Here is a 27,098-nt window from a genome sequence, read left to right on the forward strand (position 1 = left end):
GGAGAGTAGCTCTTGGGGCAGGCGGGGTTTGGTTTGGTGTCCCCCCCCTCAAAAGCCATGGTTAGGTTTAAAGCCCCTCTGCAGGCTGACCCTGGAGCTGAGGTGTGTAGGAAGAGGTTTATTTCCACCTGGGGCTGGCCAGTGAGACCACGGACTCTATGGCACCGTTTATGAAGGAAGCGGTGTTTAATGCGCTTCTGGTACATTTGACTCTGTCTGCCCAGCCCTAAAACTCTTGAATATGTTGGCTAATGTTAACCGAGTTAAGCAGAGAGCCTGTAGAGCTGAAAGATGTGGTTTCCACAGCATTAGTGAAAGAGGCGGTTGAGTGGCAGAGGGAGACCTCTCCAGGGCTGCGATGAAGGAGCTCTCCCCAGGCTCTTTGGGGACGAGCATTGGGGATCTCCCAGCCTCCCCAAAAGAGCCTTGAGCAGCTCTTGCTGGAGGGCCGAGGCACCATCTGCAGGGAGCGTGGGAGTCCATCGCTCCCTACATCGCTGCTCTTGCTTGGCAAATTGCCTGCAGTTTTCTCATGCACTTTTTGTGCTGTTGGTGGTTTTCTTCTTTTTTATTATTATATTTATTAAAGAGTACTTTCCACTTAAAAGAACCTAAAGCTCTGATCCTTCAAATTTTAGTTCAAAGGCTGAATAAAACGTTTGGTTTGTGAGCGTTCACTGGTTCAGGCCCTTTGGCTCTAAGCATTTTTTTGCTATCCTCTTTCCATGCTCTACCAAATACTTCCTGTATGACTTCGAGTGAGTCACATTATCATTTATAATATGAAGATGATAGCAGCTCTGTGGCACAGCTATAGTAAAGCTTAAATGCAATATTCGTAAAACAAACCAACATCAATACAAACAAACCACAGTTTTCTGAAGGCAATATTTGACCCGCACTTTTCAGAACTACGTTCAAGGGTTTCAGCAGTTTTTTAAATGTGGACTCTGTTTACTAATTACTGGCTTTCGGGCGGGGGGGGCTAACTTTGAGTTCAGGCCTTACTCTGAGTGCTGTGCTCTGATACTGGTACACAGGTTCAGGCTCAACCATTCTTTTTTTTTGTTGTTGTTGTTGTTCTAAAAAGACCACACAACACCCTAATGTAGTTGATGAAATTGTTTTTTATGTCCCTGTTGCCTCCCATCCTTAGGCATGTGGGTGTGAAGCTGCTTCAGGGCCTTCTGGCAGCATGCGCAGTCAGATGACTGCGGTCCTGTGTTAGCAACTTCAAATATAAGGTCATAAACTCTGATATCACACAGCCCGTCCTCCTTCCCTCAGAGCTCCATAACCTTGGTCAGGATGTTTCTAGAACCTAATCCTGTCAGACTAGAAATGTTCACATTGTTAGCAAACAATGTGACAAAGGAAGAGAAGCAAGGATGTTATTTGTTTCTTTATGCAATTACATACTTTAAAGTCAGAAAGGTTTTTTTTCAGGTTCTTTCATGGAGGGAGGCCGTCTCAGCATCTTCCTTCTTTCCTCTCTTCCCCCCCCCCGCCCCTGCAACTGGCTGTCAGAGATTATGTTTGTTTGTGCTGAAGTCTGTTTGGGAAGGTTACAACAATATCCATAGGTTACTGTGGTCTTACAGAACTGAGGTCAGAGTCCGGCTCAGGACAGGAGAGAGAAACACATTTCGAACATTCAGATTCTGGCCTTTTCCTCTCTCCCCCCCCCGCCCCTGCAACTGGCTGTCAGAGATTATGTTTGTTTGTGCTGAAGTCTGTTTGGGAAGGTTACAACAATATCCATAGGTTACTGTGGTCTTACAGAACTGAGGTCAGAGTCCGGCTCAGGACAGGAGAGAGAAACACATTTCGAACATTCAGATTCTGGCCTGTTTTATTCCTTCACTTTCAATTTGTTTTCATTTATGTCTAAGTTTGCCAACAGGATTTTTGCTGCTTGGCTTCATTCATAGGAAGGTGAATGCTTTCAGACCCTTTTCCCGTAAGCATTAGCAGTCACAACGTATGTTGTTGTTAGAAGGTCTCTAGCCATAAGGCTGTTTATGCCGTAAGGACTGTTGCATGCTGTTTCTGGAGTTCCTCTTTCATTGCTGGGTAGGGGAGGGATGGAGCAGGTTGAAAATAGATAGTGCTGTATTGGTGATTTATGATCTCTGCCCATCATGATGGGGAGAGACCACCCTCGGACCACAGCAAAGCTCCAAACCTTGCTGTGGACTAGACTGGTTGGAATAGTGACAATACTGGATCAGGAATTGATGTGATAGGGAAACACAGGATAGAAACTGTCCCTGCATTTGCTAGGTGGGATGCAAAAAGAGGTTGTCGGCTTATTTTTCCTTCTGGTTCCTACATCTGCGTGCACTGGTACAGTGGACTGAGGTAGGTGTGTGCCTGCACGCTAGAGCCTGTGACGGAGGTGCATTTCTAGTGTGTGGGGTCCCTGCAGAGGCAGGCTGTTGTTGGAGGACATGCCTTCTAGTCAGGTACCTTTGCTTCAGAGCCTCACGTGTGCAGCAGCTGCAGTGCTCTGCAGTCACAGCTCTCTGCTGCTCGGGGACCGTGGGCATCCGCTCACACATCAGGTCACTCAGTTGCGTTTGGCATAGAGGACTCTGGACCAGCAGAGAGGTAAAGCTGCTGGCCCGCATGTTTGTGGGTTGCAGGTGTTGCAGTGTGGGGGGCAGAGCAGAGATGCCTGATGGCTGATATGTGAGACTTGAGGAGGGTGAGTTGTTAGTCCAGAAGAAGTGCATTCCTCGTGCCACCTGAGCTGCTCACTTTGACCCTGTACCTGTGCTCTCTAGTATGGTTTCAGGATTTGGGTACTCAGTAAGACTGCCAAGTGTAGTTGCTTTGTGACATTGCTCCAGATGAAATCCTGGGATCTTTCCAAAGTGGAGTGCTTGAAAGAAGCAGAGCGTAGGGAAAGAGGACAGACAAAAGGAAATCTTTGATAATTAATACTGTTATGTTCTGAAGCAGTTTTACCCCATTGCCAGTGTCATGTACCTGAAGTGCATGTGCTTCTCAGGGTGAACACAAATAGAAGCTGATGATTTCAATTCTCTTTTCTTTGTCTAAAAATACACCAGCAGACATGTTTTTGCTCTGTATTATGTAGGTGGTACTGGCAGAAGGAAAAGAGAGAGCCCTACGTGAAATTTATGGAGGCAAATTACCCACCTGGGTTTAGTTATGAAGATTTTGGGCCACTGTTTACAGCAGAATTCTTTGATCCCAACCAGTGGGCAGATATTTTGAAGGCTTCAGGTGCAAAATACGTTGTCTTAACTTCAAAACATCATGAAGGTAAGTGGAAGGTTTGTGAATGTTAGTAATTGATGCATTTCTGTCAACAGAAGAAAAATCCAGGTGACTTTCCTGCCTACTAAGAGAGATAGAGAAAGCCGGGCAGGCTTACCTGCCCCAGCCCAGCCAAAGAGGAAACAAACCACCCAAGAAATGTGCGTGTGTTTTCCTGGCTCTTACACAAATGCTACGGCCATGAAGCTTGCATAGAAGGAGAAATAGACTGTGCCATTGTTCTCTTGCTGTAGGTAAGACAGCCTGAAGCGGTGGGGGAAGCTGAGCTTCCTGCAGCAGCCATAGTTTATCTTTTATTGTGCAGTTTATTGCTCAAGGAACCACAACAGTGAATTCTGCACTGCTTCATATATGGAGAGCTGCTGTGTACGGGCAGTTAATGAGCTCCATAGGTTTTTCCAAGGAATTTAGGAGTATGTTCCAGGAGTCAACTTCAGAGTTAGAAACGTACACAGGGTATAGCTCTTCCTGATACAGTGCATAGAAGCCAAAACCTTGAACCAGGTCTGGAACTTTACAGGCACGATTGATTTTTGGCACTGTAATTGTAAGATACTCTGCAGAGAAAAGTAAAGGAAGAGAAAGTGGTTGGAAGGAAACATGGTAGCAAAGAAAGTGTAATATACTAAGATGCAATATGACAGTACATCTGGTGAATGTTGTTGGTGTTTGGTGAGATGTGGGTTCAAGACTGGCAACTAGTAACTTGTGAATTTTAATCTCAGCTCTAACACGCATAAAATCTTGATCCTGATGATGCCCGTGGTGTAATTCCCAGTGACTTCAAAAGAACCATGATTCATTTAGTCTGTCCTGTAGCCTGGGGCATGAATTTTTAGCTTGTTTGTCTAGTCGATGCAATTACATGTTTCCAGTTCACAAAAAGATTGCAAGATTTATTAGGCAATGGGTATAAAGCAGTTTGAAGGTGAAAGTGGAGCTCTTCCGGCAGTGGTCTAAGTCTGCAGTGCGGTAGTACTTGGAAGTGCTTGTGCTGGATTGCTGGATGTCTGAAACGTTAAATCCCTCCTGATATTTAACGCTGATATTTTAGAAGCTGTTTCTTTTTGCACTCTGCCTATATACATGTACCAAGTAGTTGATTGAGCTGTTATAAATGTCAGGACAAATGAAAAGTGAACATTTGCGTAAGATCTAAACAGGAGGGAGGAGAACAGTCTTTGAATGCAAATGATTGATAGCTTGTGCATTCTGCAACTGAGAGAGCATTTTATCTTCCGGTTGTTGAATGTGTATTCACAGTTCACATTTGATACATTCAGTGAAAATGTAGATGCCTCGAAAGTTGCTGTATTTTTGGTTAATTTAATTGGGGCATATGAATGGAGTGGATAATTAAGGAGAAGGAATAATTAACCTAAGCAGTACAGAACTGGAAAATTGAGCGCTTTATATATATAAAAATATAAATGCATATGTGTATGAAGAAAAAAATACATAAACATATCTGGCATGGTGTTCTGGTGTTACGACTACCGTCATCGTGCATAAACAGATTATAGGCATACTCTATACCATGATAACAGTATTATTACATATATGATTTTTATTATTTTGTATCTATTTTTTGCAACACACTTGCAAGCTACTTTCCAGAAGGAGGAAATATAACTTCCCCTCTTCTGCTTTCCTTTCTTATCCCTTGATTTTTCTCTTTACAGGCTTTACTTTGTGGGGGTCCAAATATTCTTGGAACTGGAATGCTGTTGATGTGGGACCAAAACGAGATCTTGTGGCTGAACTAGCAACATCTGTTAGAAGCAGGACTGACTTGCATTTTGGGTTATATCACTCCCTGTTCGAATGGTTTAATCCCCTCTTCCTTGAGGATGCCACCAACGTCTTTAAGACAAAAAAGTTTCCAACCAGTAAATCATTACCAGAACTCTATGAAATTGTGACCAAGTACCAACCAGAAATAATTTGGTCTGATGGGAATGGAAATGCACCAGATACTTACTGGAACAGCACTGGTTTCTTGGCTTGGCTGTATAATGATAGGTACACAATGATGCTGGTTTAGCTCCTTATCTGAAGTTCTGCTCTGTGTCTAGTTTGTCTCATTTTCTGTATGTTTTGTGGAACCTGTTACCCCTACTTACGAGGACTTAACTAAATATTAATTTTCCTGAAATATAGAACCCAGGTCTTCCCTAGAACTATCAAAGCTTGCTTTAGAAAAAGACTGGTTCATACTTTTTTAACCACATTTGCAAATTAATCAGTTAAGATGGTATTGGCTATTCTACCTAATCATATTCTTCCCTAAGTATTGTCTTCTGCACAAACAGGATAGCAGGATAATTTAATATGGGTACGTTGTTGTCATCGCAGACTGAACACCTGGCAGTGGATGTGAAGTGCAGGCTGATTTCTGGCAGACCTCCTGTGAAAGTCTGCAGCATACTTCCCTAAGAAATGCCGATCTGGACCTTTTACTAGGAAAGGATGAGAATAGGATTCCTGAAATTGCACTTAATCTAATTGTAATAAATTAATAGTGCAGAAGTCATCCTAAATGTTAGTTTCTGGGAGGAAGGGGTGTGTGTGTGGGAAGGGATTACACTGGCTGCGACTGCGTTTTTTAGAATAAAAATCATAAACGGAAAATTTCTCTGTTTCCAGTCCCGTCCGGGACACAGTAGTGACCAATGACCGCTGGGGAGTTGGCAGCACCTGTACACATGGTGGCTTCTACACTTGTAGTGACCGGTATAACCCCGGCCACCTCCTGCCTCACAAGTGGGAGAACTGTATGACTATTGACAAGAGGTCATGGGGGTACAGGAGGAACGCACAACTCGACGATTACCTCGCAACCGAGGACTTGGTGAAGGTACAGTGGGACAAAGGAGTTGCCTGCAACTTCTGATTCTCCTTCCTGATCATTATATTATGCTATATAACATTTCAATTACGTATCTATTTTTATAAAAAGTATTATTTTAATTGAATAATGAACCGATGAAATAATAAGTAATTTTGTTCATTTGCAGCCTAACACTGGCAGGATGGAATATCCATGTAATTCTTATTAATTTTATAGAAATTACTAAGAGAAAAATTATCTAGTAAAAATTCAGCCAGTTTCTTAGAAGCTGTTTCCCCTGTGAGTAACTGGCCAAAGATTGATCTGGATAGACTCATCATTACCTTTTCTACTAACTTTTTCTAGTAACCGCACCTCTAAGTTGATGAGAAGCAAACAGTTGCAGTTTCACAGTTCCTGTTTAGGAACTCCTGATCGAAGGCTACATCTTTTCCCCCTTCTAGTTAGAAACAGTTTATAACTCTTAATAGTCTTTTTACCTTGTAGTGAGAAACTTTCCTTTCATCCCACTTCATTTAAAGAAAAAAACCCCAACACACTCATTACAGACAGCCAGACAGATAAACACTAGCAGATGCAGACAACTGGTGTTAATAGAGCATTGATTCCCTTTGCTAGTCTAAGGTATTAAAAAAAGATTTGAAGCTTAGGAAAACCGAATGAAAGGAAGACTGATCGATCTTTCAGAGAAATGCATTTAATTGCAAAATTCAGCTAGTGAGGGGAAGATTGATTGTTATTGTTGCTTAATCCAAATCTGTTCCTAGTACTGTCCTTGCAAAAGATAATTTCAAATTGAAGTAACCTCTTTTCATAGGCAGAAGGTTTAAATTCATTCAGTAGCTCGTCTCCAGCTGTCTGTTCCTCAGACTTGTGCATCTCGGTCCATGATCTCTGGAGGGCAGTGTGGATGTGAACACAAATATTTATGGACTCTGTAGAGGGCTTCCTAGTGTTTTACAGATGTCTCTGTAAAATAGGGAGAGCATCAAACAGAGGAAGGAGGAGGAAGTTGCTTCTCTCAGCTTCAGTAAAAACGCAGTGGCGTCTGTTAGCCTTATTCTCCTCTCGTGTAGAGAAATCATCTATCTGTTCTATCGGTAAAACCTTTGTGAAATGCCTGCAGAAGTCGAAACGTTAAAAGGTTGTAGGATCTGATTCTAATGTAGATTCAGTCAGACATTGGTGCAAAAATGTATTTTGGGCTGTCTTCTGCCATAAAAATTGACAGCAGAGCTTTGTTTTATGGGAGCTTAAATTTTGCATTGGCTGTTGGAATGACCCCCAAAGCCTAAACATGCAGCAGTAATGTAACTCGTTCAGTTCATCGTTCTGAAGCAGTGTGCCTGGCTTTAGAAAGAACTTCAAATACTTGATTTCATTAGCCATAACCATATGTTCTGTGTATGTGTTTAAAAACGTTTCAGCAACTTGTAGAAACAGTGTCTTGTGGAGGAAATCTCTTGATGAATATCGGGCCCACTCACGATGGTCGCATCGCTGTTATATTTGAGGAACGCCTGAGGCAGATGGGTGCCTGGCTGCAAGTCAACGGAGAAGCCATCTATGGAACGAAACCATGGAGAGCGCAGAACGACACGGTCACACCAGAAGTGTGGTATGGCTACTGAATCAAAGTGTAGGCTGCATAAAGCAGCAGCAGTGTATGTGAAATTTTGAAATTCTTAATGACTCGATGCTACAGAAATCACTGTCTTACTTTGTATGCTGTGAAGAAATTAACCCTTTTGTCAGTTTAAGTAACTGCACGTAAAAGTGTGTATAAAACTGTAGGTAGATGATGGGTGTCAGAGAACATAGTTTTGGGATGATGGTGAGGCAGAAGGGAAGGTTGCAAGCGTTTCCTTAGGGATCTTGTGCTTCATAGTGTAGCTGGGAACAGAAACTATAGAAAAAAATATAAATCCAGAAATATAAAACTGCTATGCAGTGTTTATCTGTACGAAGGAATAGTTGATGTCACTGTTTAGAGTGAAAGAGGGGAGAGAGAGAGAAACTAGAAATCAATCTAGCATATTCTGCATTTCTTTTTAAGGTAAAAATGCATGGGAAGATAACAGCAATTGTTCAGTCACTAAATTCAGCCAGTCTCTGGACTCTCCCCTGCCTTTGTGCCTCATACCTGCTGTAACACCTTAATGATCCATCAGGGTTTTGGTCTTGACCCTCTTCTCTGCCTCAGCGGGCCTTTTTACTCCTGTTCACAGTAAGATTTGGCTATCTGGCTTTCGCCTTGAAATGCTGAACTGTTGACTGTTTAGTTAAACCACTCCCAAGAGCAGTAACAAATTGTAACTAAATGAAGGAAGGAGGGAGGAATGTTTCAAACGTATGCCACAAGATTTCCAAGGACATACTGTAGATAATGTCTGCTGAAATTAAATTTTTAAAAAACTAGCTATGCAAGGTGGAAGCTTTATTGTCGCACACAATCTTGTTAAATTTTTTTTAGTGGAATGTCTGTATGTTTGTGCATAGATGTGAATTACCATATTTTTCTGAATATAACCCACAGTTATCTGTTAATGATTCCCCCTGACCTGCAGGTACCTCCTTCCCACATGGCTGAGCAGCAGTGAGTTACTACAGATGTTTACCTCTAAACTCAGTTCTTTAATAGTCTCTGTTACCTCTAGTTTGTTGGAACATATTTTCAGGGAACAGTACTTTATTAAAGGGTATAAATTGTCTGAAAAGATGGTTATGTGTGTGAAAATGTAATTAATGCTGACTTTTCAAATCCATTTTTTCCAGTCTTGAAAGCACTCTGTGTATCGCTTCAGAAAATTTGCAAGGAAAAACTGACATGCGTTTCTGTTCCCCATTTTCAACCAGGTACACTTTCAGCCCTAAAGAAGGCAAAGTCAATGCTATCTTCCTTAACTGGCCAGTGTCTGGGACTCTGGAACTTGGTGAGCCACAGGCTAAGCTTGGAGAAACACAGGTAAAAGACAACACCCCCCACACACCCCCACTCTCCCCCTTCCCCTTTAGAACAGTGAGGCTTTTAACACACAGTGCAAGAAATGAACATGCTCTGAAGGAAAACACCTCTAGGACTTGTTATGTTCCATCAGTGTTTATTTTAGTTTCTGGCATCTTTGGGAATGCATAACTCTTCAGACAGAGTACATTGGAGGAGACCCAGCAACATGTTTGTTTTTATTCGGGGACCTCCTTGTCGTCGTCCTCCCAGTGGGATGTTTCTTCTCCAACAAACAAAGTTAGACTGACTTGTTGCTGGGGTATGTTTTAGCTTGCAAACTAAGGATCATAAAAAGAGGCCAAGTAGCAGGAAAAAAAACCCTGCCTCCCCTCCCATTTCCTGTGTAGACTCTAACTCAGCGTGACCTTTCTTTATAAATAGCCATCTTCATGACTTTGGTGATACTGTAATTGCTGTAATGGTGCAGTAGTTTCAAGTCAAAGCCTTGCACAAAGGGAAAGCACACAGAGGTTTTCATTGCCCAGGGATGCTAAATAGTAAGTCAGTGCAACCCTAGACGTGTGTCTCGGAGCAAGCGGTGGTCAGAAGTGGAGGACAGGGATGCCACACCTACACTAGCAAGTAGCGTAACCCAATAGAAGCAGATTTATAGAGCAGAACAGCTGGTGCTGAGGACTTAATATCAACACTGTGCATTTAAGGTGGGGATTCACTTAGCTCTGTCCTGGTCTCATGCACTGGATGTCCACTAGCTGCTGAAATGCATTAAGAGTGTTTCTAGACTGTCTCTTCTGGTCTAGTTCCGCATGAAAAGAACCTAGTTAGTGCCAAGAGAGCTCTGCGATAAGGAAGAAAGAGTAATTTCAGAACTGATGTAGATGCATCTTGAATTTTGTAGAGGCATCTAGACTATTTGTGCACAAGAGAGTAACGTTCCTCAGGGGTAGAGGCTGGTCTTCAGCTGCTACCTTAAGCTGCTCCACTATTTTCAGCATTTCACCAGCTGGTGTAAATGTCTCACCATAAAACCTATTTGTGTGTTTTTAGTGGAGAGGTTCTTCAGGTCAGCTCTGTTCTGAGATACCTGGCTGCGCTCTGTAAGAAATACTGCTCACTCAAGACTACAAGTTCCACCATGGGAAATGGGCATTTCAGAAATAGGCGATACGAAGCTGCGTACTGTGGTGCCTGGATCCCTGCTTAGACCCAAATCCCATCCTAAATACTTCTGAAAAGTGTTTATGTACCTTTTACAGACCTAAGTACTTCTCAAGACCCAGCATCACTAGCTTACATACCTATCTACTTTGCAAGTCTTTTTCTTCTACCTTTAATCATTGTTTTATCATTCATTTGGTCGATAAGTGGCATTTAAGGATAATTGAATAGTAAAGTAGCTATGGAACAACATTTCGTTTGTCAATTTTGCAATTATGTGCACTTTGAAAAGGCACTGTTCTAACTGTGGTGTATGTTTTTACCTCAGGTGAAGCTGATTGGCTACAAGGAACTGCTGAAATGGGTTGCACTGGGAGAAAAGGGAATGGCGATAGCTCTACCTCAATTAACTCCTAAGCAATTGCCATGTCAGTGGGGCTGGACTTTGCAACTGACCGACATAAACTGAGCCATAGAGTGCTGGAGCCTTGGGTAGGAGGGAATGCTGACGTTTTGCCCAGTTTCTCATCGCTGGTTTCTAACTCTTACTTGCTTGACAGAGAAACATCGATACTTCTTTCACTCTTTTTCTGAAAGGCGGGCTGTTATTAAAGGATGGAATGGAATGAAGCTCACATGAAATCTAGCACTAGATAGTTGGATCTCCGCATGCAGTTTCTTTCTTCGAACTTGTGTGAAAAACTGAGCGTCTACCTTGACCTCTCCATTTTTTTTTAGTCAGTTTCTTGCCAAGTTATGTGAAGAACAGAGGGAAAAAAAACCAGGCGCTAGCTTTTTAGAGTCATGAGAAGGAACAAAGCTAGCTCAAGCCAGCATTCAAATGCACAGCAGTTAGATTTCTTGCATTGAAGAACTGACTTCCACAAAACTGTACAGTAAAAACTGTCAGTTTTGGAGAAAAGAATAAACTTTTTCCAGTTGTGTGCAACAACTGGCAGCTGGTGGTTTTAGCTGAGGAGGGTAGTGTATCTGCAAGAACAGTCCTGTAAGGGTTAGGAATTCATCACAAATGCATGGAGGCAATGCATATGTACATCTTCACTTCTCGTCATGGAAATCATTAGTTTTATCTGTTCCTACTGTTGAGTAATTCTATCCATTATTGGGATACAAGTGAAGCGGGAGGGTTTTTTTTTCTGTTTTGTGTGATTTTACATGGTTAAAGCTGACTGTTGTTTACAGCCATTGTTTTTACAGTTACCAGGGTGCCTTCTGCGGACTACTAAACAAAACATATACTTCAATGACTAACTTTTTAAAAAAAGAGAAATAATCAGGAGTTGCTAGGGATCCTCAACTTTGGCAGAGAGACAACGTTTTAAGCAGAGGGGAGATGATTGAATCCAACTTGAAAAATTCCCAGACTCATAACGTGTCAAGATTTGTAGGGACAGACCCGCAGTATGAAGTTTGCAAAGAGGGGGAGGTATAGGACAACAAGCAGCATGAATTGTTTCAGTGTAGGGATCAAAGGTTTATTTTTCCCGAGTAATGTTAACAAGTGCAAAACTATTACTGTATAAGTTAAACTTACTCTTTCAACTACGTCAAGATTTTAGGTGATGGACCAAATGAGGTTATTGCCTTTCCTGCTAGTAACGTGAATACTCGCACAAATCTTACATTAAAATATTTTATTACAATACAGACAATTGGGCTCAAAATTAATACAAATTAAGATAAAATATTTACAAGTGAATGTGTACAGCATAGCTGTTTGAACAGCATAAACAAGAGAACTTCTAAAAATCCACATTCCTTTAGTATTAAGTAACAGAGAGCGCACCCCCCCCCAGCTTGTTCAAGAGGAACGTGCATCAGTTGGCAAAGGCTTTCTGAAGAATGAGAGACTCTTTGGAATAACATTGGTAAAGTTAAGGGAAAAAAGTTTTCCTTTATAAAAAGAAAAATTTGGGAGAAGAAGAAAGAAGCCTGACTTCATTCTGCTACTCTGTGCTATTCTTAGATCATTCTCATTAGTTTTTTCCAAAACTTGCACACCCCAGGCAAACAAATGGGTTTTTTAGTAATGTGCTGTAATACTGCCACCAGATGCCTTTCAGATGCAATAAAATAATCAAATTAATTATGGAAGAGTTTAACCACTTTTTTAATAGAAAAGTCTTTACATACAATAATTCTTTCAACAAGAATATTTTTAATGGGTGTTTGAAACAGAATTCTGTTAGAATTAGAACAAATATGGGCTCACTCCCACTTTTTTCAGAATGTTCTTTCTGCTGGTCTAGCACTCCTACACCATTATAAAATTAACCCAAGTCTCATCAGTAGTCACAAGAGATTTGTTATAAATACAGGATCTATTCCTATAAATGTGCAGTTCATTTCTCTAGTTGCTGAGGGGTACTAAAAGCTTCATAAACATTAGCAGCAAAATCTTTCACTTGTTCCATCATCAACAGGTCCTGGAAGAAATTTAAAGAATAAATTTGCTTAGCAAACACCTCCACCACTATTCTGGTTTTGCTGCAGTACATAGAATCGTAGAATCATTAAGGTTGGAAAAGACCTCTAAGATCATCGAGTCCAACCGTTGACCCAACACCACCGTGCCCACTAAACCATGTCCCTAAGTGCCGCATCTATACAATTCATCATGTAGAATTCATACATAATTCATCATGAGAAAAGCACCTGGCACTCCCACAGAGATCTAACTCAAATTTCTTGCTTTCGAAAGGTTTATGGGCAGAACTGCAAGTAGAACCAAGTCGAGAGACCTTTGTGTGCTCCTGCACAGTTTAGCAGAGGGAAGAGGTTCTAGAGAAATAGCATATTTTCGGAAGATACAAGTTTACAAAAAGTTTAAGTTATGCCAATTGTTTCTACTTTTTTTTTGAAGCCACTGAAATTAAACAATGAATTATGTTATTGAAAAGAAATATACAATGTTCATTTCAAAATTTTATTTGGGATATTTTAAATAAGCAAGATTCTTACCTGAACAAAGTGACTGGGTGTTTCACTGCATACTGAATGGATCTGTCCATTTATTATTGGAATTATCTTGGCTAAAGGAAGACTGACACTGGAAAGACTAGAAAAGAACGAAAAAATATTGACCTAGACCTGCTCTGACATTAGTAAAGCCACTAAACTGTGATTATTACAATTCTAAATAATTAGTATTTACTTGAAGTAAGAGTTGAAAGACTGCAAACTAAAACGTACAGATGAAGTTCTTTTTCCCTATCAAGTCTTTCATTTAATATAAAGTACCACCAAAGCAAATTTCAATTGGTGTTCTTATTGCGCACAGTTTCATACTTGCTTTCATGCAAGATAAATATTGTTTAGCCAGAGTCTGTGTGTGTGTGTGTGTGTGTGTGTGTGTGTGTGTAAACAGTTGTTAGAAGTGCCGCTCTACAATCTCACACTATTTCAAACTCAAAACCAGGCTTAGGACAGACAGCCAAACTACAGCCTTTGGGATATTTTCAGTGATGTAAATAGTATATATATATAAATAAAAACATTACTCTTTGAGAGCCATCAGTTGTTAAAATAAGCGTACATAAACCCAGTTATTATTCCGGGTTTTAATTTTAATATTTGAGAAATCATATTTCAAGGATTTGAACTCAGCTTTTGGATTTGTAACACTCTCACTGCACTGTTTAAAACCGAAGTTAACTTCAGAATAAAAGCTATTTTTAAACAGCCTTCTAGGAAGAGGCAGAAGATTCTGAATGTTAATCTCTTCTTCAGCATACCAGCGAAGAACCTAAAGCTCCGTAGGTGCTTTGGCTACATGTATTTGGAGAGTCACAGTAACGCCCACCTTCCTTGAGAACTACAGCGACTGACAGAGTCTGGGGCACACAGAGCGTATCTGCTAATGCTAGGGGAACGCTGTCTTTCTCACGGCCTCACAGGGGAGGTACTGCAGTACATCTTTCAGTAGTCACCACCAGTGGGGTAAATCCTCCTCAGCTAGAAAGGCACTCTGCTTGTGCAGTCTTGGCAAAAAGTGGGAAGTATAGGTCTTCTGATTTCTACTTCTAGATCTGCAAGTAATGGTGGGAAAGATACCTCATGTGAATTCTAGCAGCTTCATGGGTGAAGTGAGGAGACTGTATTTATTCTTGAAAAGCAAGAAACAGAATCCTTTCTAGCATGAGGGCTTCAAGTAGGCAGCAAAACCAGTAGCCTTTTTTGGAATTCACTGTGAACCCAAAGCATTATTCACAGGAGAACCACAACAAAAGAAAACATTTACCTATTTACAGAGCCATTCTGAGAGAGGTCCTGTTCAGTAGGTCTAAAAAACTCTGCCATATTGTCCAGCAGTTGACTGAATCCTCTATTTAAACATGTGCTCAAAACTGTGCTGAAGTCTGGACTGAAAAACAAACAAACAAACGGTTTGATTCCTGGGATTTATTTTTTCAAACTAAAAAACGCTGCAAGTATTCAATGCTACAGATGTATGACCCAGACGAAAGGCCATTAGTACAGCTACCTCAAGAAAGACCTGCTCCCCAATAACTCCACAGCAAACCAATCAACAACCTACACTCTACCCTAAGGTTACTAAAAACCAGACAAATCTAAAGCGTTCCTCACTTCTCTCTTTCTTACTAAGTAATAACATAGAAGGGACTTATCCTTAAAACGTCCCAGATCTCTAGCAGCTAAATTATAAGAATAGTTTGGCATTTGGCTCAATTCGCTCATATTCAATGTTTATCACGGAAGCCTCACTTCAGTAGCTCTCTGGTAAAAGGACGCATACAACCACTCTCAAACCCCTGCATTAAAAATAAATTCTGATAAGCCAAAACTGGTGTTCATTTTATCAAAGCAAGTAAATCCAATAAAATTACTCTCAATTTACCCCGCTTTAGCAGAAGAGAAGTACTCCTCTGTTCCTGCCTAACTACAGAAAAGGTGAGGAAGAGATAAGGGGGTCTGACTGGGAAGGACGTCCCGGCTATCTTGATAAGGCAGGATTATTTCTTATAAATGAGTTTCAGAGCTCTGAAATTTTGAAAATCCCAGCCTACAATGCAGCAGAGCAGTCACATTTCACAAATGAAAGTTGACAGCTTTGTATATGAAAGTAATTGTCTTACATAAACAACAGTTGTGAGGAGGAGTTTAATGTGAATACAGGATATTTCTCTATACCTTTCTAGCATATCTCTAGTTTCATTAAGTAATTTAATTGTAGCAACGTCTCTTTCTGTGAGTCCACAGGCCTAGAAAAAGCAAAGACAGACACTATTTAGTAAGAAATCCATTGGCAACCGTAAGAATAAGAGTAGAAATAGAAGAGTTTTGTACCATGGAATTAAGTCAAGATGTATAAGTCAAATCCATTTAAAAGAAAAGATTTATTGTCGTAAATCGGATTCTTTATAATTTGTGTTCTAATTTTCCTTTTAAATGGTCACTGTAGGATTTTTTTTTTACTAAAAACAGTATTAGCAGGAAATACCAGACTAATCAAGCAAAGTAGTTTTTCCACTTCTGACCTCCAAAACGGAAATAAACCCTGCATATCAGCTTAAGTTAAAGGGATAAGTGCATGTAGTCACACACTGAAGCCTGTTTCTTCTTCATACTAGTATAAGATCAAGTTATGAATGAGTTTTCTCCAACCTATGGCATGCATGGAGACAAACACCTTTACAAAACTTAGGAAACTACTTTAATGTTACAACTGGGATTAGATACACCTCTCTCTTGACTCCTGTTCATTTTCCGTCCCAAACAACAAATGACTCCAGCACAGCATCACCTTCTTGTGCATCAGCCAAGATGCTACCATTGTCCATGATCTTTGCTGATACACAAGTGCAAGGTAATACAATTTAGCTTAGGGCTGAGCTAAGCTGCACTGCGTTACAGCACACATCACAGGCTAAAAGCAGTAACTGGGCTGTGTTTCTGAGCTCAGAGCTGACATTCCGACGATGACACTTCTTTCCAAACAAATCTGAAGAAAGTACAACTTTACTTTGCCTAGATTAAAGAGGAAAGGACACTTGATTTATGAAGGAAGAGGCATCGCCATTTATTAAAGATACAGATACCACGGTACAACTAGAGGACTGTTAAGTACCCTTCCCTCCCCAAAAACAACAAACAAAAAAAAGCAGAATGAAAAAAGGTAGATGAAAGAAATTGAAACAAGTACCTGGGTAGCCAAGGGGTTTTCTTCATCTGGCATCAGATAATGACATAAGGGAGAGTAAGATGCAATCTGATCTGAATCTTTATGTTCCACTACTTTCCTGATATCTTTAAGTTTGTGTTCCAGCTCCAGAAGAGATAGGGTGTGCTTAAGGGAAATACTGGAAAGGAAAAAGACTACAGTGTTGATTGCAAAATGAATAATGATGCTTTGCTCTCCTACTGATAACATGTTCACAAGTAACAGGATCCCAATCTGCTACATTGGTTTGCACTGGCAGACATAGACTGCTATAATAAAAAAGTTGTTTTGGAAAAAGTCAGTACAGTCAGTACACCTCCTCCCTTTTTTGATTCTAATAAAACTCATTGTTTTGGGAACAGTCATCACAATAAAACTTAAAAGCTAACCACAGAGAAATATAGAATCTTACCTTCCAAAAACTTTATGTACAGCTTGTTTAACAATAGTTATTAATTCAGTCAGTCCTAGAGGGAGGAAAGCGTCAAAATTATTCTAATGATTTGCTCAAGTCTAGAAAAAAGTAGAATTTTGTAAGTGTAGTTAGCTCATAATAAGCACCATACCATCTCCTAAAAGGTGCTGAATACTTGATAAATATTGCTGCTGAACTTCAGGGGGAGCTAGTGGTGTCTACGGAGGAAAAACACAACAGTTCTGTGACACGTCACCAGTAGAGAACAATGCAAAAATCATTTCAAACCGGTTGCGACCAATTTCCTTAACCTTTATAATACCCTGCAGCAGATGGATTCCCCATTCTCATGCAACTCTGTAGCTTCTGACTCTCTTCCTGCCATCAACCCATGGATCTTTCATAAGCCCTCTGGCATTCTTCTTTTCAATACTATAATGAACTCTCTTCCATCTTCAGTGGCACAGAAAAATCACTTTTCATTCATATATAGGAAAGTCTCTTAAAAAACTGCATTGCAGGTGAAACTAGACTCTCCATCACCCCAAAAGTTAAACCTAGTGGAATAGGATAGGTATGCTCAACCCTAACAAAAGCCTATCTGACAGAAAAGAAGCTGTCAGGAACTGAGACAGGATCCCAGTTTGCTCCAGCGGAGTGCCTCAGAGTTGGCCCTGTCAACCCTATTCTCTATTGGAAAAATAACAGAAAGGAAACACGTTTCTAGTCCAACCTCACCTTGCCCTTTTAAAAAAAGCTTTTTCAGGTTTTACAAAATGAAGCACGACCTCCATCAACCCCGACCTCCCTAACGAAAGCTTTTCTCAGACCTGCCTTGACATGCTGATCCTTTACTCTCAGCAGGAGCTGTTGCAGAGGGGCATACGACAACTAATCAAAGTTTGTATCCGTTATTTTTAGATGAGCCGTCCAACAATTTGCAGATCTTACTCTGTACAATGGGTACGCGCTTACTGTGGGATTGATCTATTTTTATTGAGCAGTGAGAGATATACTATGTAAACAGAAACCAAGTCTTCTACCTTGCTTGGCCCCACCAACAGACATTTAGGTAGATGGCCTTCTGGAGTTAAACAAAAGTCAAAATTTCAAAGACAACATTTTTCTTCTTTAATCCTAGGAAAATTTAACTGGGGGAATTAATGTATGTGCTAGGAAGACCTAAGCATTTATATACATTTGCATACGTATCTTGGATCATTCACACAGTGTTACTGTTTCACAAAAACTAATGAAAGCAAAGAAATTATTTTATGGTGGTGTTCAGATATGAAGTAACCTTCTTTAAGCAACACAAACGCAGACAAAAGGTATTCTTCAATATTGCTAGTATTTTGTTAAGCAACAGTATCACCAAATCATCCAAATTTAGAGGCTATTACAACACATCAATACATGTTACTTCCAGTAATGCTTCCACATCTCCCACTCTTATAAGAACTCTTGGTTTCATTCTAATACTCCTAAGCTATGCCCTTTTTATCTCTCACTAAATAATCCTTTCACTTCCAAGAAAGTGGAAGTTCTACCTTTGAAACAAAACAAGAAACTTACTGTGCCGTTTTTGCAGAGTGCAGCATTATCTAGGTAGATGTAACCGCCAATAATATTTAACTGGACTCGCAAAAGAACTACTAGCATACAGGTACTATATACAGCTACAATGCTTCTTGTGAAACCTTGAAAAGAGACAACAAAATAACTTCAAAGTTGAAGAAATAAGGGTGAGTCAAGGAGGGAGAGTGCACTCCAAGACTCAAGAAGTGCTGATGATTTTTAAATACACAGTCATATTTCTCTCATTGGTTGTCATAACACACGTTTTCACAACACATACCCAAGATGGTCATGAGTCTAATATGTGCTGGATTGACATCTAAAGTGTCCCATTTAAAGTCCTATATTAATATCATTTTGCACGTTACACAAGTTGTTTTGGAAAAAAAAAAAAAATTATACAAGTTGCTCCAGAAGGAAAATGGATGTACTGTCAAATCATCTTTCTTCATTAGGCCAGGAAATACACACAGTGTGTTAGCCCTCATCATGCAATTAAGACACAGAAGGCATAACAGCAGCTTGGGAAAAAAAAAAGCTACCTGAGCAGGAGCAGCTAATATCTAAAGAAAGAAAATGAAAATGAGGATCAGCTACCAGCCACTAGGCAACAGAGGATGTGTGGAAGAAGTGACATGAATAAATATGCATGAATATGCTGAGTTAGCAAGGACATGGGAAGAAAGGCGCTGGATCAAAAGTAGGATCTGTATAGGTGTTGTGAAAAGGAGAAACAAAACCAAAAGGAAGGAAAGACAAAACCAGGAGGCGGTAGGGATAATAAATGGTACCAAGGAATCAAAAGTAGTAAAAAAAAGCTCAGTAGTATTCACTACATAGTTATCCAACTTCACTATTCTTCCTTCCCTTCTGCTGCTTCCATCAGCCAATAAATAAGATGAACTAAAGGGTTCATAACCACCATAGCAGCGGTTATCTCCAACAGGCTTGAAAAAAGGAAAGTGCTGGCCATGTAAGGGCTGGCCTACATTTCTGATTGATGTTTTCTGTTAGGTTCAGCATAGAACTTTCTGAAAAACTAGTTTGATTTTTCTGTGATGGCACAGAAAGGTCTCACAAAGTTTTCTTGGGCAGGGCAACATGAAGGCCAATAAAATTCTTCACCTTCGTCTCTGAGCTTCTAATTTCCCTCAGGGCTACGAAAAATTCCATCATGAGGAGCTTTTGGGAGGGGGGGCAGAGAGGAGGTTTGCCATGTGGTGTGTTACACTATCTTCATACCTACTGAAACAACAACCCAGTGTAAAGTGTGCATTTTAAAGGGTGTGAAAGACATTTTAAATTTATGCTAAATATTATGCAGATGGAATCTTTCATTTCCACTTACTTATTATCTTTAAATCCTCCCATATTTCTAATTTGTTTGCTGGCCTGTGGGAAAAATAAATGGAAATATTAAACATTAAAAAGTGTATTTTCCTTGGAAATTAATACATATATTAAATGAAATAACAGTGCTCTAAAGTGAGCTCATTTAGCTACTATAATTATTCAGATCAGATTCATGTCTACATTGATTTGCCTCATTCAAGAAAGCAGTATATAAACAATACACTATGAAGTCACAGAAAAGATATTCAAACTTTAATGTATAAATGTAGTGTTTAGTGATGTCAATTATACACTTACATTATCAATTTTGAGTTACTACTGACTAAGCAGTCAGAAAAAGCCCACTGATGGTACGAAGTGGTCTTTCCTGGGGCCTTGATCCTGTATAGACTTAATGTAGGCCTCAGTTCAGTAGGGCTTCCTGTATCCACCTGTGCATCATAAGCGCAGGATCAGAATTCCTATATCCTACTTTCTTGCAAGATTTACCATTGCCTGACTTGGTTTTAAAGTTCAGATTTGATCATCAAAAAACAAAGAGAGCATGAGCATCTGTGAAAAAGAAGTCTTGCGCCATCCACACAAATGCAAGCTGATCTTTCTTCTTTTGTTGGGGCGTGTTTACTTTTTTGACCTGACCAATTCCTAAAATTTTATATATTCTGCAGTCAAAAGAGCAAGGCTGTAGATTGCATAGATACACCTGAACTGCCTAAGGTATGCTGCATATTTATAAGTACTATCCAGAGGTCATATTAGCAATATAGCAGCAGTAGCAGAGATAAGAGCAAGCTAACCATCCAAAAAGTTTCATCGGCCATTCTCGCCTGTTAAGCACTGTCAGTGAAGAATGGCTACTGTATCTCTATCGTGGAAGAAATAATTTGTGAAAGTCACTTTGAGAAACATTTGGTAATTTCTTAGGATCAGAATTAACACTTAAATATTTAGGGCAGATAGGTCAGATTAACCTAGAGCTTAGATTAAAGCTTAGACTTTACAGTAACCTAGTTTATAAAAATAATAGTTTATAAAAAATAATACACTTTTCACCAGAAATCATTTCTCTTTACAGGCACAATTAACCACTGAGGCATGTTTTCATCTGTCTGGAACAAACACATGCACTTTGGCATTAGTTTGACCATTATATCACTTACATAAACAATGAATTTTTAAGCTCACCGCTATCAAATAATGCAAATGAACTGACATAATAAACTATTAAGTCTACAACTCCAGAAAATAAAGAGACAGATTAAAGAAAGGATAGCTGGAAGAGATACAAGGATCCATGGCACATACAAAACCAGTTTACATACTTCTTTTTTTGCAAGCTAAATCAACAGTTTTAAAAGCTATTCTAAAGCAAAACAAAGGAAAGACTGTTAAAAAATACAGTAATATTTCTATAGATAAAACACGTAACAGGACTCAAAACCACATCTGTTACTTATGAGTGGTAAGTTTTCCATGCCAACTGAAGAGAGAAAGAGAAGCCAATACATCAATGTTGGCCAACAACATTTGCACCTATTATGTCAAAACATTTTCTAGAGCTCATGCTTACAGAGTTTCTCCTCACAACATAAGGCAACAGCCAGGTAGTAGTTTAAGTCTGCAAGTATTAAGCCAAACAGTGGAAATGGATTTTCAGCCTTCATCTGCTGCAATTTACTAAGACTCAGCTGCTACTCAAAACTCAACTTTCATTTCACATTTATTTATTTGGAAAACCATTATCTGCTACGGAGGCAAAAAGCAATGCAAACAAAAAAAATACAGGTTTGGAATAAAGCTAAGTGCTGAATAGGTGGGAGATATGCAACACCTGCAAGGCTACAGCAGCAGGTACTTCACCTCATTCAATCCCATTGCTTTGAAAAGAGGACGACAGACAGAGCAAGAACATCTGTGGTCTTGTGCGCCGCTCCCTCTTTAAAAGTTTCTCTGGTAGACTGAAGACTTCGGCCTGCTTACACCCCCAACCTAGCACTGACCGCCCCAAATTACTAAAGCAATGTAAAAAGTTTTTAAATTTAAGGAAGTGAACGGATTTGAAGTTAAAGGAGTTTACCTGAGCCATAACACGAGCTGTAACATATGATAACATAGATCCATAACATGCTAAGCCACAACATAGATGATGTGAGAAAAAGAATATATCTTCAGGGACATTAAGAAAGGTAAATCTCCACATCTACTCTTTTGTATATTCAACAATGGCACTCAAAGGTCCAGAGCCATTTGATTCATCTTCTCAAATGGACATAGAAAGAAAAGAGACAGATCTATACCTCCATGTGTAGCACAAGAATGCAGAGCTTCTTCAAAGCCTCACTTCAAAGCGGAATGAGCCCTGATGGCTCATTCCATGATGTGTGCCTTCCCAACCCCTTCTCTACCTTTTCAGTTCAAAAAGTTCAAGCATCTAGTTAAAACTTCCTCAGCATAAGCCAAAAAAAGAAGCATTAGGACACAAACTCCACTGTAAGATACACTCTAAATGGATATCCATGCTTACAGGATATTGCAAGTAACCAGCATTTTAAGAAGTATTTGTTTTCAGAAATGCATAACAATAATAACAGAAAGTCTCATCTCTATTTTCCCTGGGATTATTGGAATTCAGAAGTGTGTCACCGTACCCATAAACTGTTTCAACTAGTCAAACAAGTTAGGGACACCAGATATATTTTGATAAAAGAATGCATGCTACAGAGAACAAACTAAGGCATTATATGTCTTCACCACTGAACAAAGGATTGCAGGCCTTTGTAGACTATTTTGCTGCACAGTCCAGAAGACAAATCTGATGATCCACAAGATCTCTTGTTTATTTGGGTTAAATTTTCATTGAGTAAAACTCTTATTATGACAGGTATATTAAATATTCCATTAAAATTAACTTTTCCTAATTTCTTGTTGTTTGGGGTAAATAATATTCAATTACAGTTGCAAATTCTCAGATAATCTGTTATAAAAATATCGTTCAGGCTGTGATTCCCACTTTAAATATCACATTCTGTTGCCTTGTTGTGGGAGTTTTTTTGACTGAAAAAAAGACAATGACTGGATAGGTAATCTATTAAATGCTGGTCAGCTGAAGTTATAGCTATATAAATAAGCTAGTGGGAGGTAAACTAGAAAGGCAGTCTAGAGTGAGTCAGAAACCCTGTGTTAACTGCCTACGTAACACTTTTACTCCATGGCAAATGCCAAGCAGCTTACTCTACTTTTAAAGTATGCTATTATGCACTTTATATATTTAAAAATACGCTATTTGTTCCTGCAGTTATAAGGAAATCAAAGGTGTTTTCTGACAGGGAAGCATTCCTCTTACAGTATGACATGCCCCTATTTGTTCTACTTCAAAAAGAAAAAAAATTACTTCTCATAGCTTACATCCATTTGCAATCTCATCTTGGATACTCTCCATGACTATTCATGTCTGACCTTGATAAGATTACATAAACATTTTTACAAACACAACATCAACAACTCAGTCAAGATACTCTGTCCTGTTTAAGAGAGGACTAGATCCTGTAAGTACTTTATCTGCCTATCTTAGAAGCATTTCAACAAAAACCGTGGCTCTCTGCAGCATCTTAAAGGAACTATTATTTCTTGTAATGTTTGGAAAATGCCAGCCATACCTATCAAAATACATCTAACATGACACAAAATATTTACGTAGCAATTTCAAAATACTTTAAGACTAGTGACTCAATGGGACACAGAACCAAAATCCTGCATGCTGTCTATATTATAAATATATAAGTTGAAAAAAACCCCTTATCTTGTGATCCAAACAAGTGATCTTTAACACAATTAACAAAACAGTCTTACCTATTTTTAAGAAGAGATGTGAGACTCTCAGAATTTAATTGATGCATTAAGGCATCCCTCAATGTTGGAAGCATTGACAGCACTGTTATTAAAAGAGAAAAAGAAAAAATCTGTCAACATCAAAAAAAATCATCATAAACCTATCCCCAGCTCTCACTCAATAGCTGCTACACAATGTAAATCCCATTGCTCAACAGGCAAAGCTGGGAGGACAAACAAAATAGGAAACCCTGGAGGTACTCAGAAGTGCAATTACCTGCGTGCCTCTTAGTGCCTCTTATGAGCTTGGGCACAATGCTGCCCTTCCACGGCTGCATGTCTTTGCTGGCTCTAGCTGCAGATGTGCACTCACATCCTGCATATACGTGCCTTCAACTCCCCAGAAGAAAATCTGGTGAAAATCTACACTGTTGCACTTCTCCAAATGAGAAGAAAAAGATCCGAGGTTTGTTTTTTTTCCCCAACAAGAGAACCAGAGAAAGGTACGTTGTAAACAAAAGAAAGCTGGTGGGAAAAAATCCTTTACTTTCAGAATATTCAATGTCCAATCTGCTGTTATATGATGGGAACAGGAAATAGAAAACAAGCATGCACAGAACATAATAAATACTAAGAAAAAATATGAGAAATCTTGACAAGAACGCATGCTGCCAGATAGAAGGTACTTTGTACAACGAAGGGCAAAGAAAAACTTCATCCTTGCAGTAAAATCAATCCCAGCACTACAAAATGGAAAAGATGAAAATTAAATACCAGGGTATTTCATGTCAGGGTAAACACAGTGTGCAGAAAGCATTTGCAGCCACCCAAGAAGCCATTACAAATTTCAACAGGAGAAGAAAGTGCTGCCCAATTTGTTTTATAGAAATAGTTTTGAATGGCCTGTATTTACAAGAATGACAAGGATTTTGTTAAACTCTACCCTACCATCTCCTCTCCAAAAATCCAAAGACCAATACTGTAATAGAAATACTTTCACTTTTTGCTCCCCAGCTAGTCAGGTACCTTTTAACTGTTAAAATGTAGGGAACTAATGGGCTGATGTGCTGCTTATTTGTAAATAAAAATTACCCACCAAGCTCTCTGTGTAGCTTACTAACAGTGTGCTATAATGAATAAAATAATCCTGCTGTAAATTCGGTATTGTTTGAATCTGGGTGCTGTTTCATACCTCAATACCACATGCAGTTCAGGGCAATACGCAAAGGGTCTCAAAGTGACAAAAAAACCGTAACCTGCATGTATATTTCTATGCATTATAGATGGATATATTCAAACCAAGGGTTAAGATGACCCCTAGAAATCCCTTCAATCCTCTTTCCTTCAGATTCTGTTTTTATTATGCAAAATGACTCTATTTATGCACTAGTATTTAATTAAGATTTTGAATTCACCTACATTTTTTATTCTTCCTTCCTGTCAATATGTAGTATAAATCCCCAAATAATTCCAACTGTCAGAACAGTAGCTATTTCCTTATCTTACCTGTCATATTGCATGTCCTCTGATTACTTTCAAAATGATACTGCCTTCGCGCTTGGGCAATGTATTCAGCTGCCTCTCGTTCTTGGATTTCTCTGATTTTCTTCTGCCCATATTTTCCCAGTAAATAGACTCCTACAGAGAGATTTTCATATTACAAGGTGCTTTAAAAATGTGAGGAGGGCCCCTTCAGCCCCTTCCTTTGATTCTAAACCATAAGGGTGCATAGTGGTTTTTTTGGGATATGTGGGTCTTGAGTATTTTAATACTGATTGACAAAGTAATACTCAGAAATAACGTTTTCAAAATTAATTAAAATGTCAAGGGTAATGACTTGAATCAATATGAGAAACTTTCCTGAGAAGAGGTATCTTGCCTTTCAAAGAAGGCATTTTTGGTACTACTGCAATGTGAACAACTAGTACTGAAGAGATTGAAGCAAATATTGGGAAGAGAAAAAAATGTAGGGTAACAAAAACAAAGAATAAAGAAAAGAAACTGAAATGCATAGGTCTGGAGATGGATGAAAATTGAATTTTTTTAAAAGATATCTTTCTAAAATTATCAGAAGTTAGAGATAAAACTCAAGTCTTAAAAATCACTTAAAAATCAGAGAAAAATGTTACAGACCAACACTTCCTTTGTTTTGTTCCGAAACTTGTCCGTAGGAAGAACCTTAGCTTCAGTGGGGCTTGACTGTGGCCCTCTTATTTCTTACCATGCCTGGTTCCTACTCTTCTCCTACCCTTGAGGATGAAGATGATCCCTCATCACCCTCACTATGAATCTCCGTTTCTACAAAGACCCACCACAAATTTTTGCTCTACATTTCCTCCTCTCCCAACATACATCCCTTTGAAGTTTCCCCCAACTGCTCTTCCCACACCACCAGAGGTTCAGAGATCCCTCCAGGCTGCCCACAGCCCTCTTCTTAACTTTCCTCATCTCTGTCCCCCTTTCTAAGCCATTCCTCAAGATACCACTATGTCTTCTATACTTACCCTCAGCACCTTTGCCCACTGCAAGCTGCTTTGCCTGAATTTCTCCCCCTCCACCCAGGGCATCTCGTAACACCTCCTGTGTATCAAGTTCATTTGCTGCCTCCTGTATGCACTGGTAGCAGCAGTTACCTATTTAAGTGCATAACAAGCTCTTCCCATGTTCTCTCAGGAACGGGGCGGGCGAGGGAGAGATAAGGGAGGAACAAACCCAAGCGGGCAAGGGAGAGATAAGGGAGGAACAAACCCAAGCAGAAAAGACTATTGTACAAGCTGATCATCCTCTGTCCACCAGGGAGCAACCCCCTAAGTACTGAAACTCCTCTACAGAGTGTCAGCTCCAACTCTGTCAAGTCAATAACGGTACACAGAAGAAATCTGAATATCGAATCAAGTCTTTATTTTTTTCCACCAAGCACTTTCAAAAGTCGTAAACACAGAGCTGCAAAGTTTTCTTCCAAATTCAATTTTCACATTTTGAAGTTAATATCTGAATAAGGCATTTAACAGTTGCTGAATGCTGAAAGTTTTAAAACTATTTTTATAAGCCTGATCCACAAAACCTAAAACAAACAAACAAACCCCAAACTCCCCAAGATTTTGAATTCAGCTACATTTTTTAGATGATTAAAACAATTCAATACATTCTCCAAAACTACCATCAGTATTTCAAAAGGCTTGTCAACTTTGTGCCCCAATATTCATGGTTGCAAAAAAATCCGGCTATTCCTATCAGCATTTGGTTTCCTAATAGGCAACTACAAGCCAGACCAGTTTGGAACAACCACAGTCACTTCCATTTATTTCCCAAAAGCCTCATAAAATAAAAATGGGGAAGTCACGCTCTCTTGCTTCAGCCTTTAGCCAGACTGAGCATTTGCCTTGTGGAAGATTCACCCCAGTAGATGCAAACTTTAATATTATGGTCCCATATACAT

At 39.5% G+C, this 27,098-nt stretch overlaps 2 protein-coding genes across 2 annotated transcripts in view; one reads left to right on the forward strand and one right to left on the reverse strand.

Moving 5' to 3' along the window:
* The window catches only part of FUCA2 (fucosidase, alpha-L- 2, plasma), a 114,090-nt gene extending 101,703 nt beyond the window's left edge, over positions 1-12,387 (forward strand). Inside the window, exons 5-10 of the mRNA XM_009281566.2 lie at positions 3,104-3,291; positions 4,989-5,328; positions 5,953-6,163; positions 7,585-7,775; positions 9,014-9,122; positions 10,612-12,387. Of these exons, the coding sequence (XP_009279841.1) occupies positions 3,104-3,291; positions 4,989-5,328; positions 5,953-6,163; positions 7,585-7,775; positions 9,014-9,122; positions 10,612-10,752 (1,180 nt within the window). The 3' untranslated portion in view covers positions 10,753-12,387. The remainder of the gene's footprint in view (positions 1-3,103; positions 3,292-4,988; positions 5,329-5,952; positions 6,164-7,584; positions 7,776-9,013; positions 9,123-10,611) is intronic.
* PEX3 (peroxisomal biogenesis factor 3) lies at positions 11,927-26,226 on the reverse strand. Its single transcript, XM_009281567.1, has 12 exons — positions 26,164-26,226; positions 25,166-25,316; positions 23,681-23,762; positions 19,827-19,870; positions 18,476-18,600; positions 17,052-17,118; positions 16,898-16,952; positions 16,468-16,624; positions 15,456-15,526; positions 14,545-14,667; positions 13,266-13,362; positions 11,927-12,730 (listed from the first exon to the last, which is right to left on the reverse strand). Exons 1-12 carry the CDS (start codon positions 26,224-26,226, stop codon positions 12,647-12,649), a joined length of 1,119 nt encoding a protein of 372 aa, XP_009279842.1. The 3' UTR covers positions 11,927-12,646.
* Between the last annotated feature and the right edge of the window lie 872 nt (positions 26,227-27,098).

The sequence above is a fragment of the Aptenodytes forsteri genome, unplaced genomic scaffold (assembly GCF_000699145.1).
Source record: "Aptenodytes forsteri isolate BGI_AS27 unplaced genomic scaffold, ASM69914v1 Scaffold82, whole genome shotgun sequence".
Classification (NCBI taxonomy): domain Eukaryota; kingdom Metazoa; phylum Chordata; class Aves; order Sphenisciformes; family Spheniscidae; genus Aptenodytes; species Aptenodytes forsteri.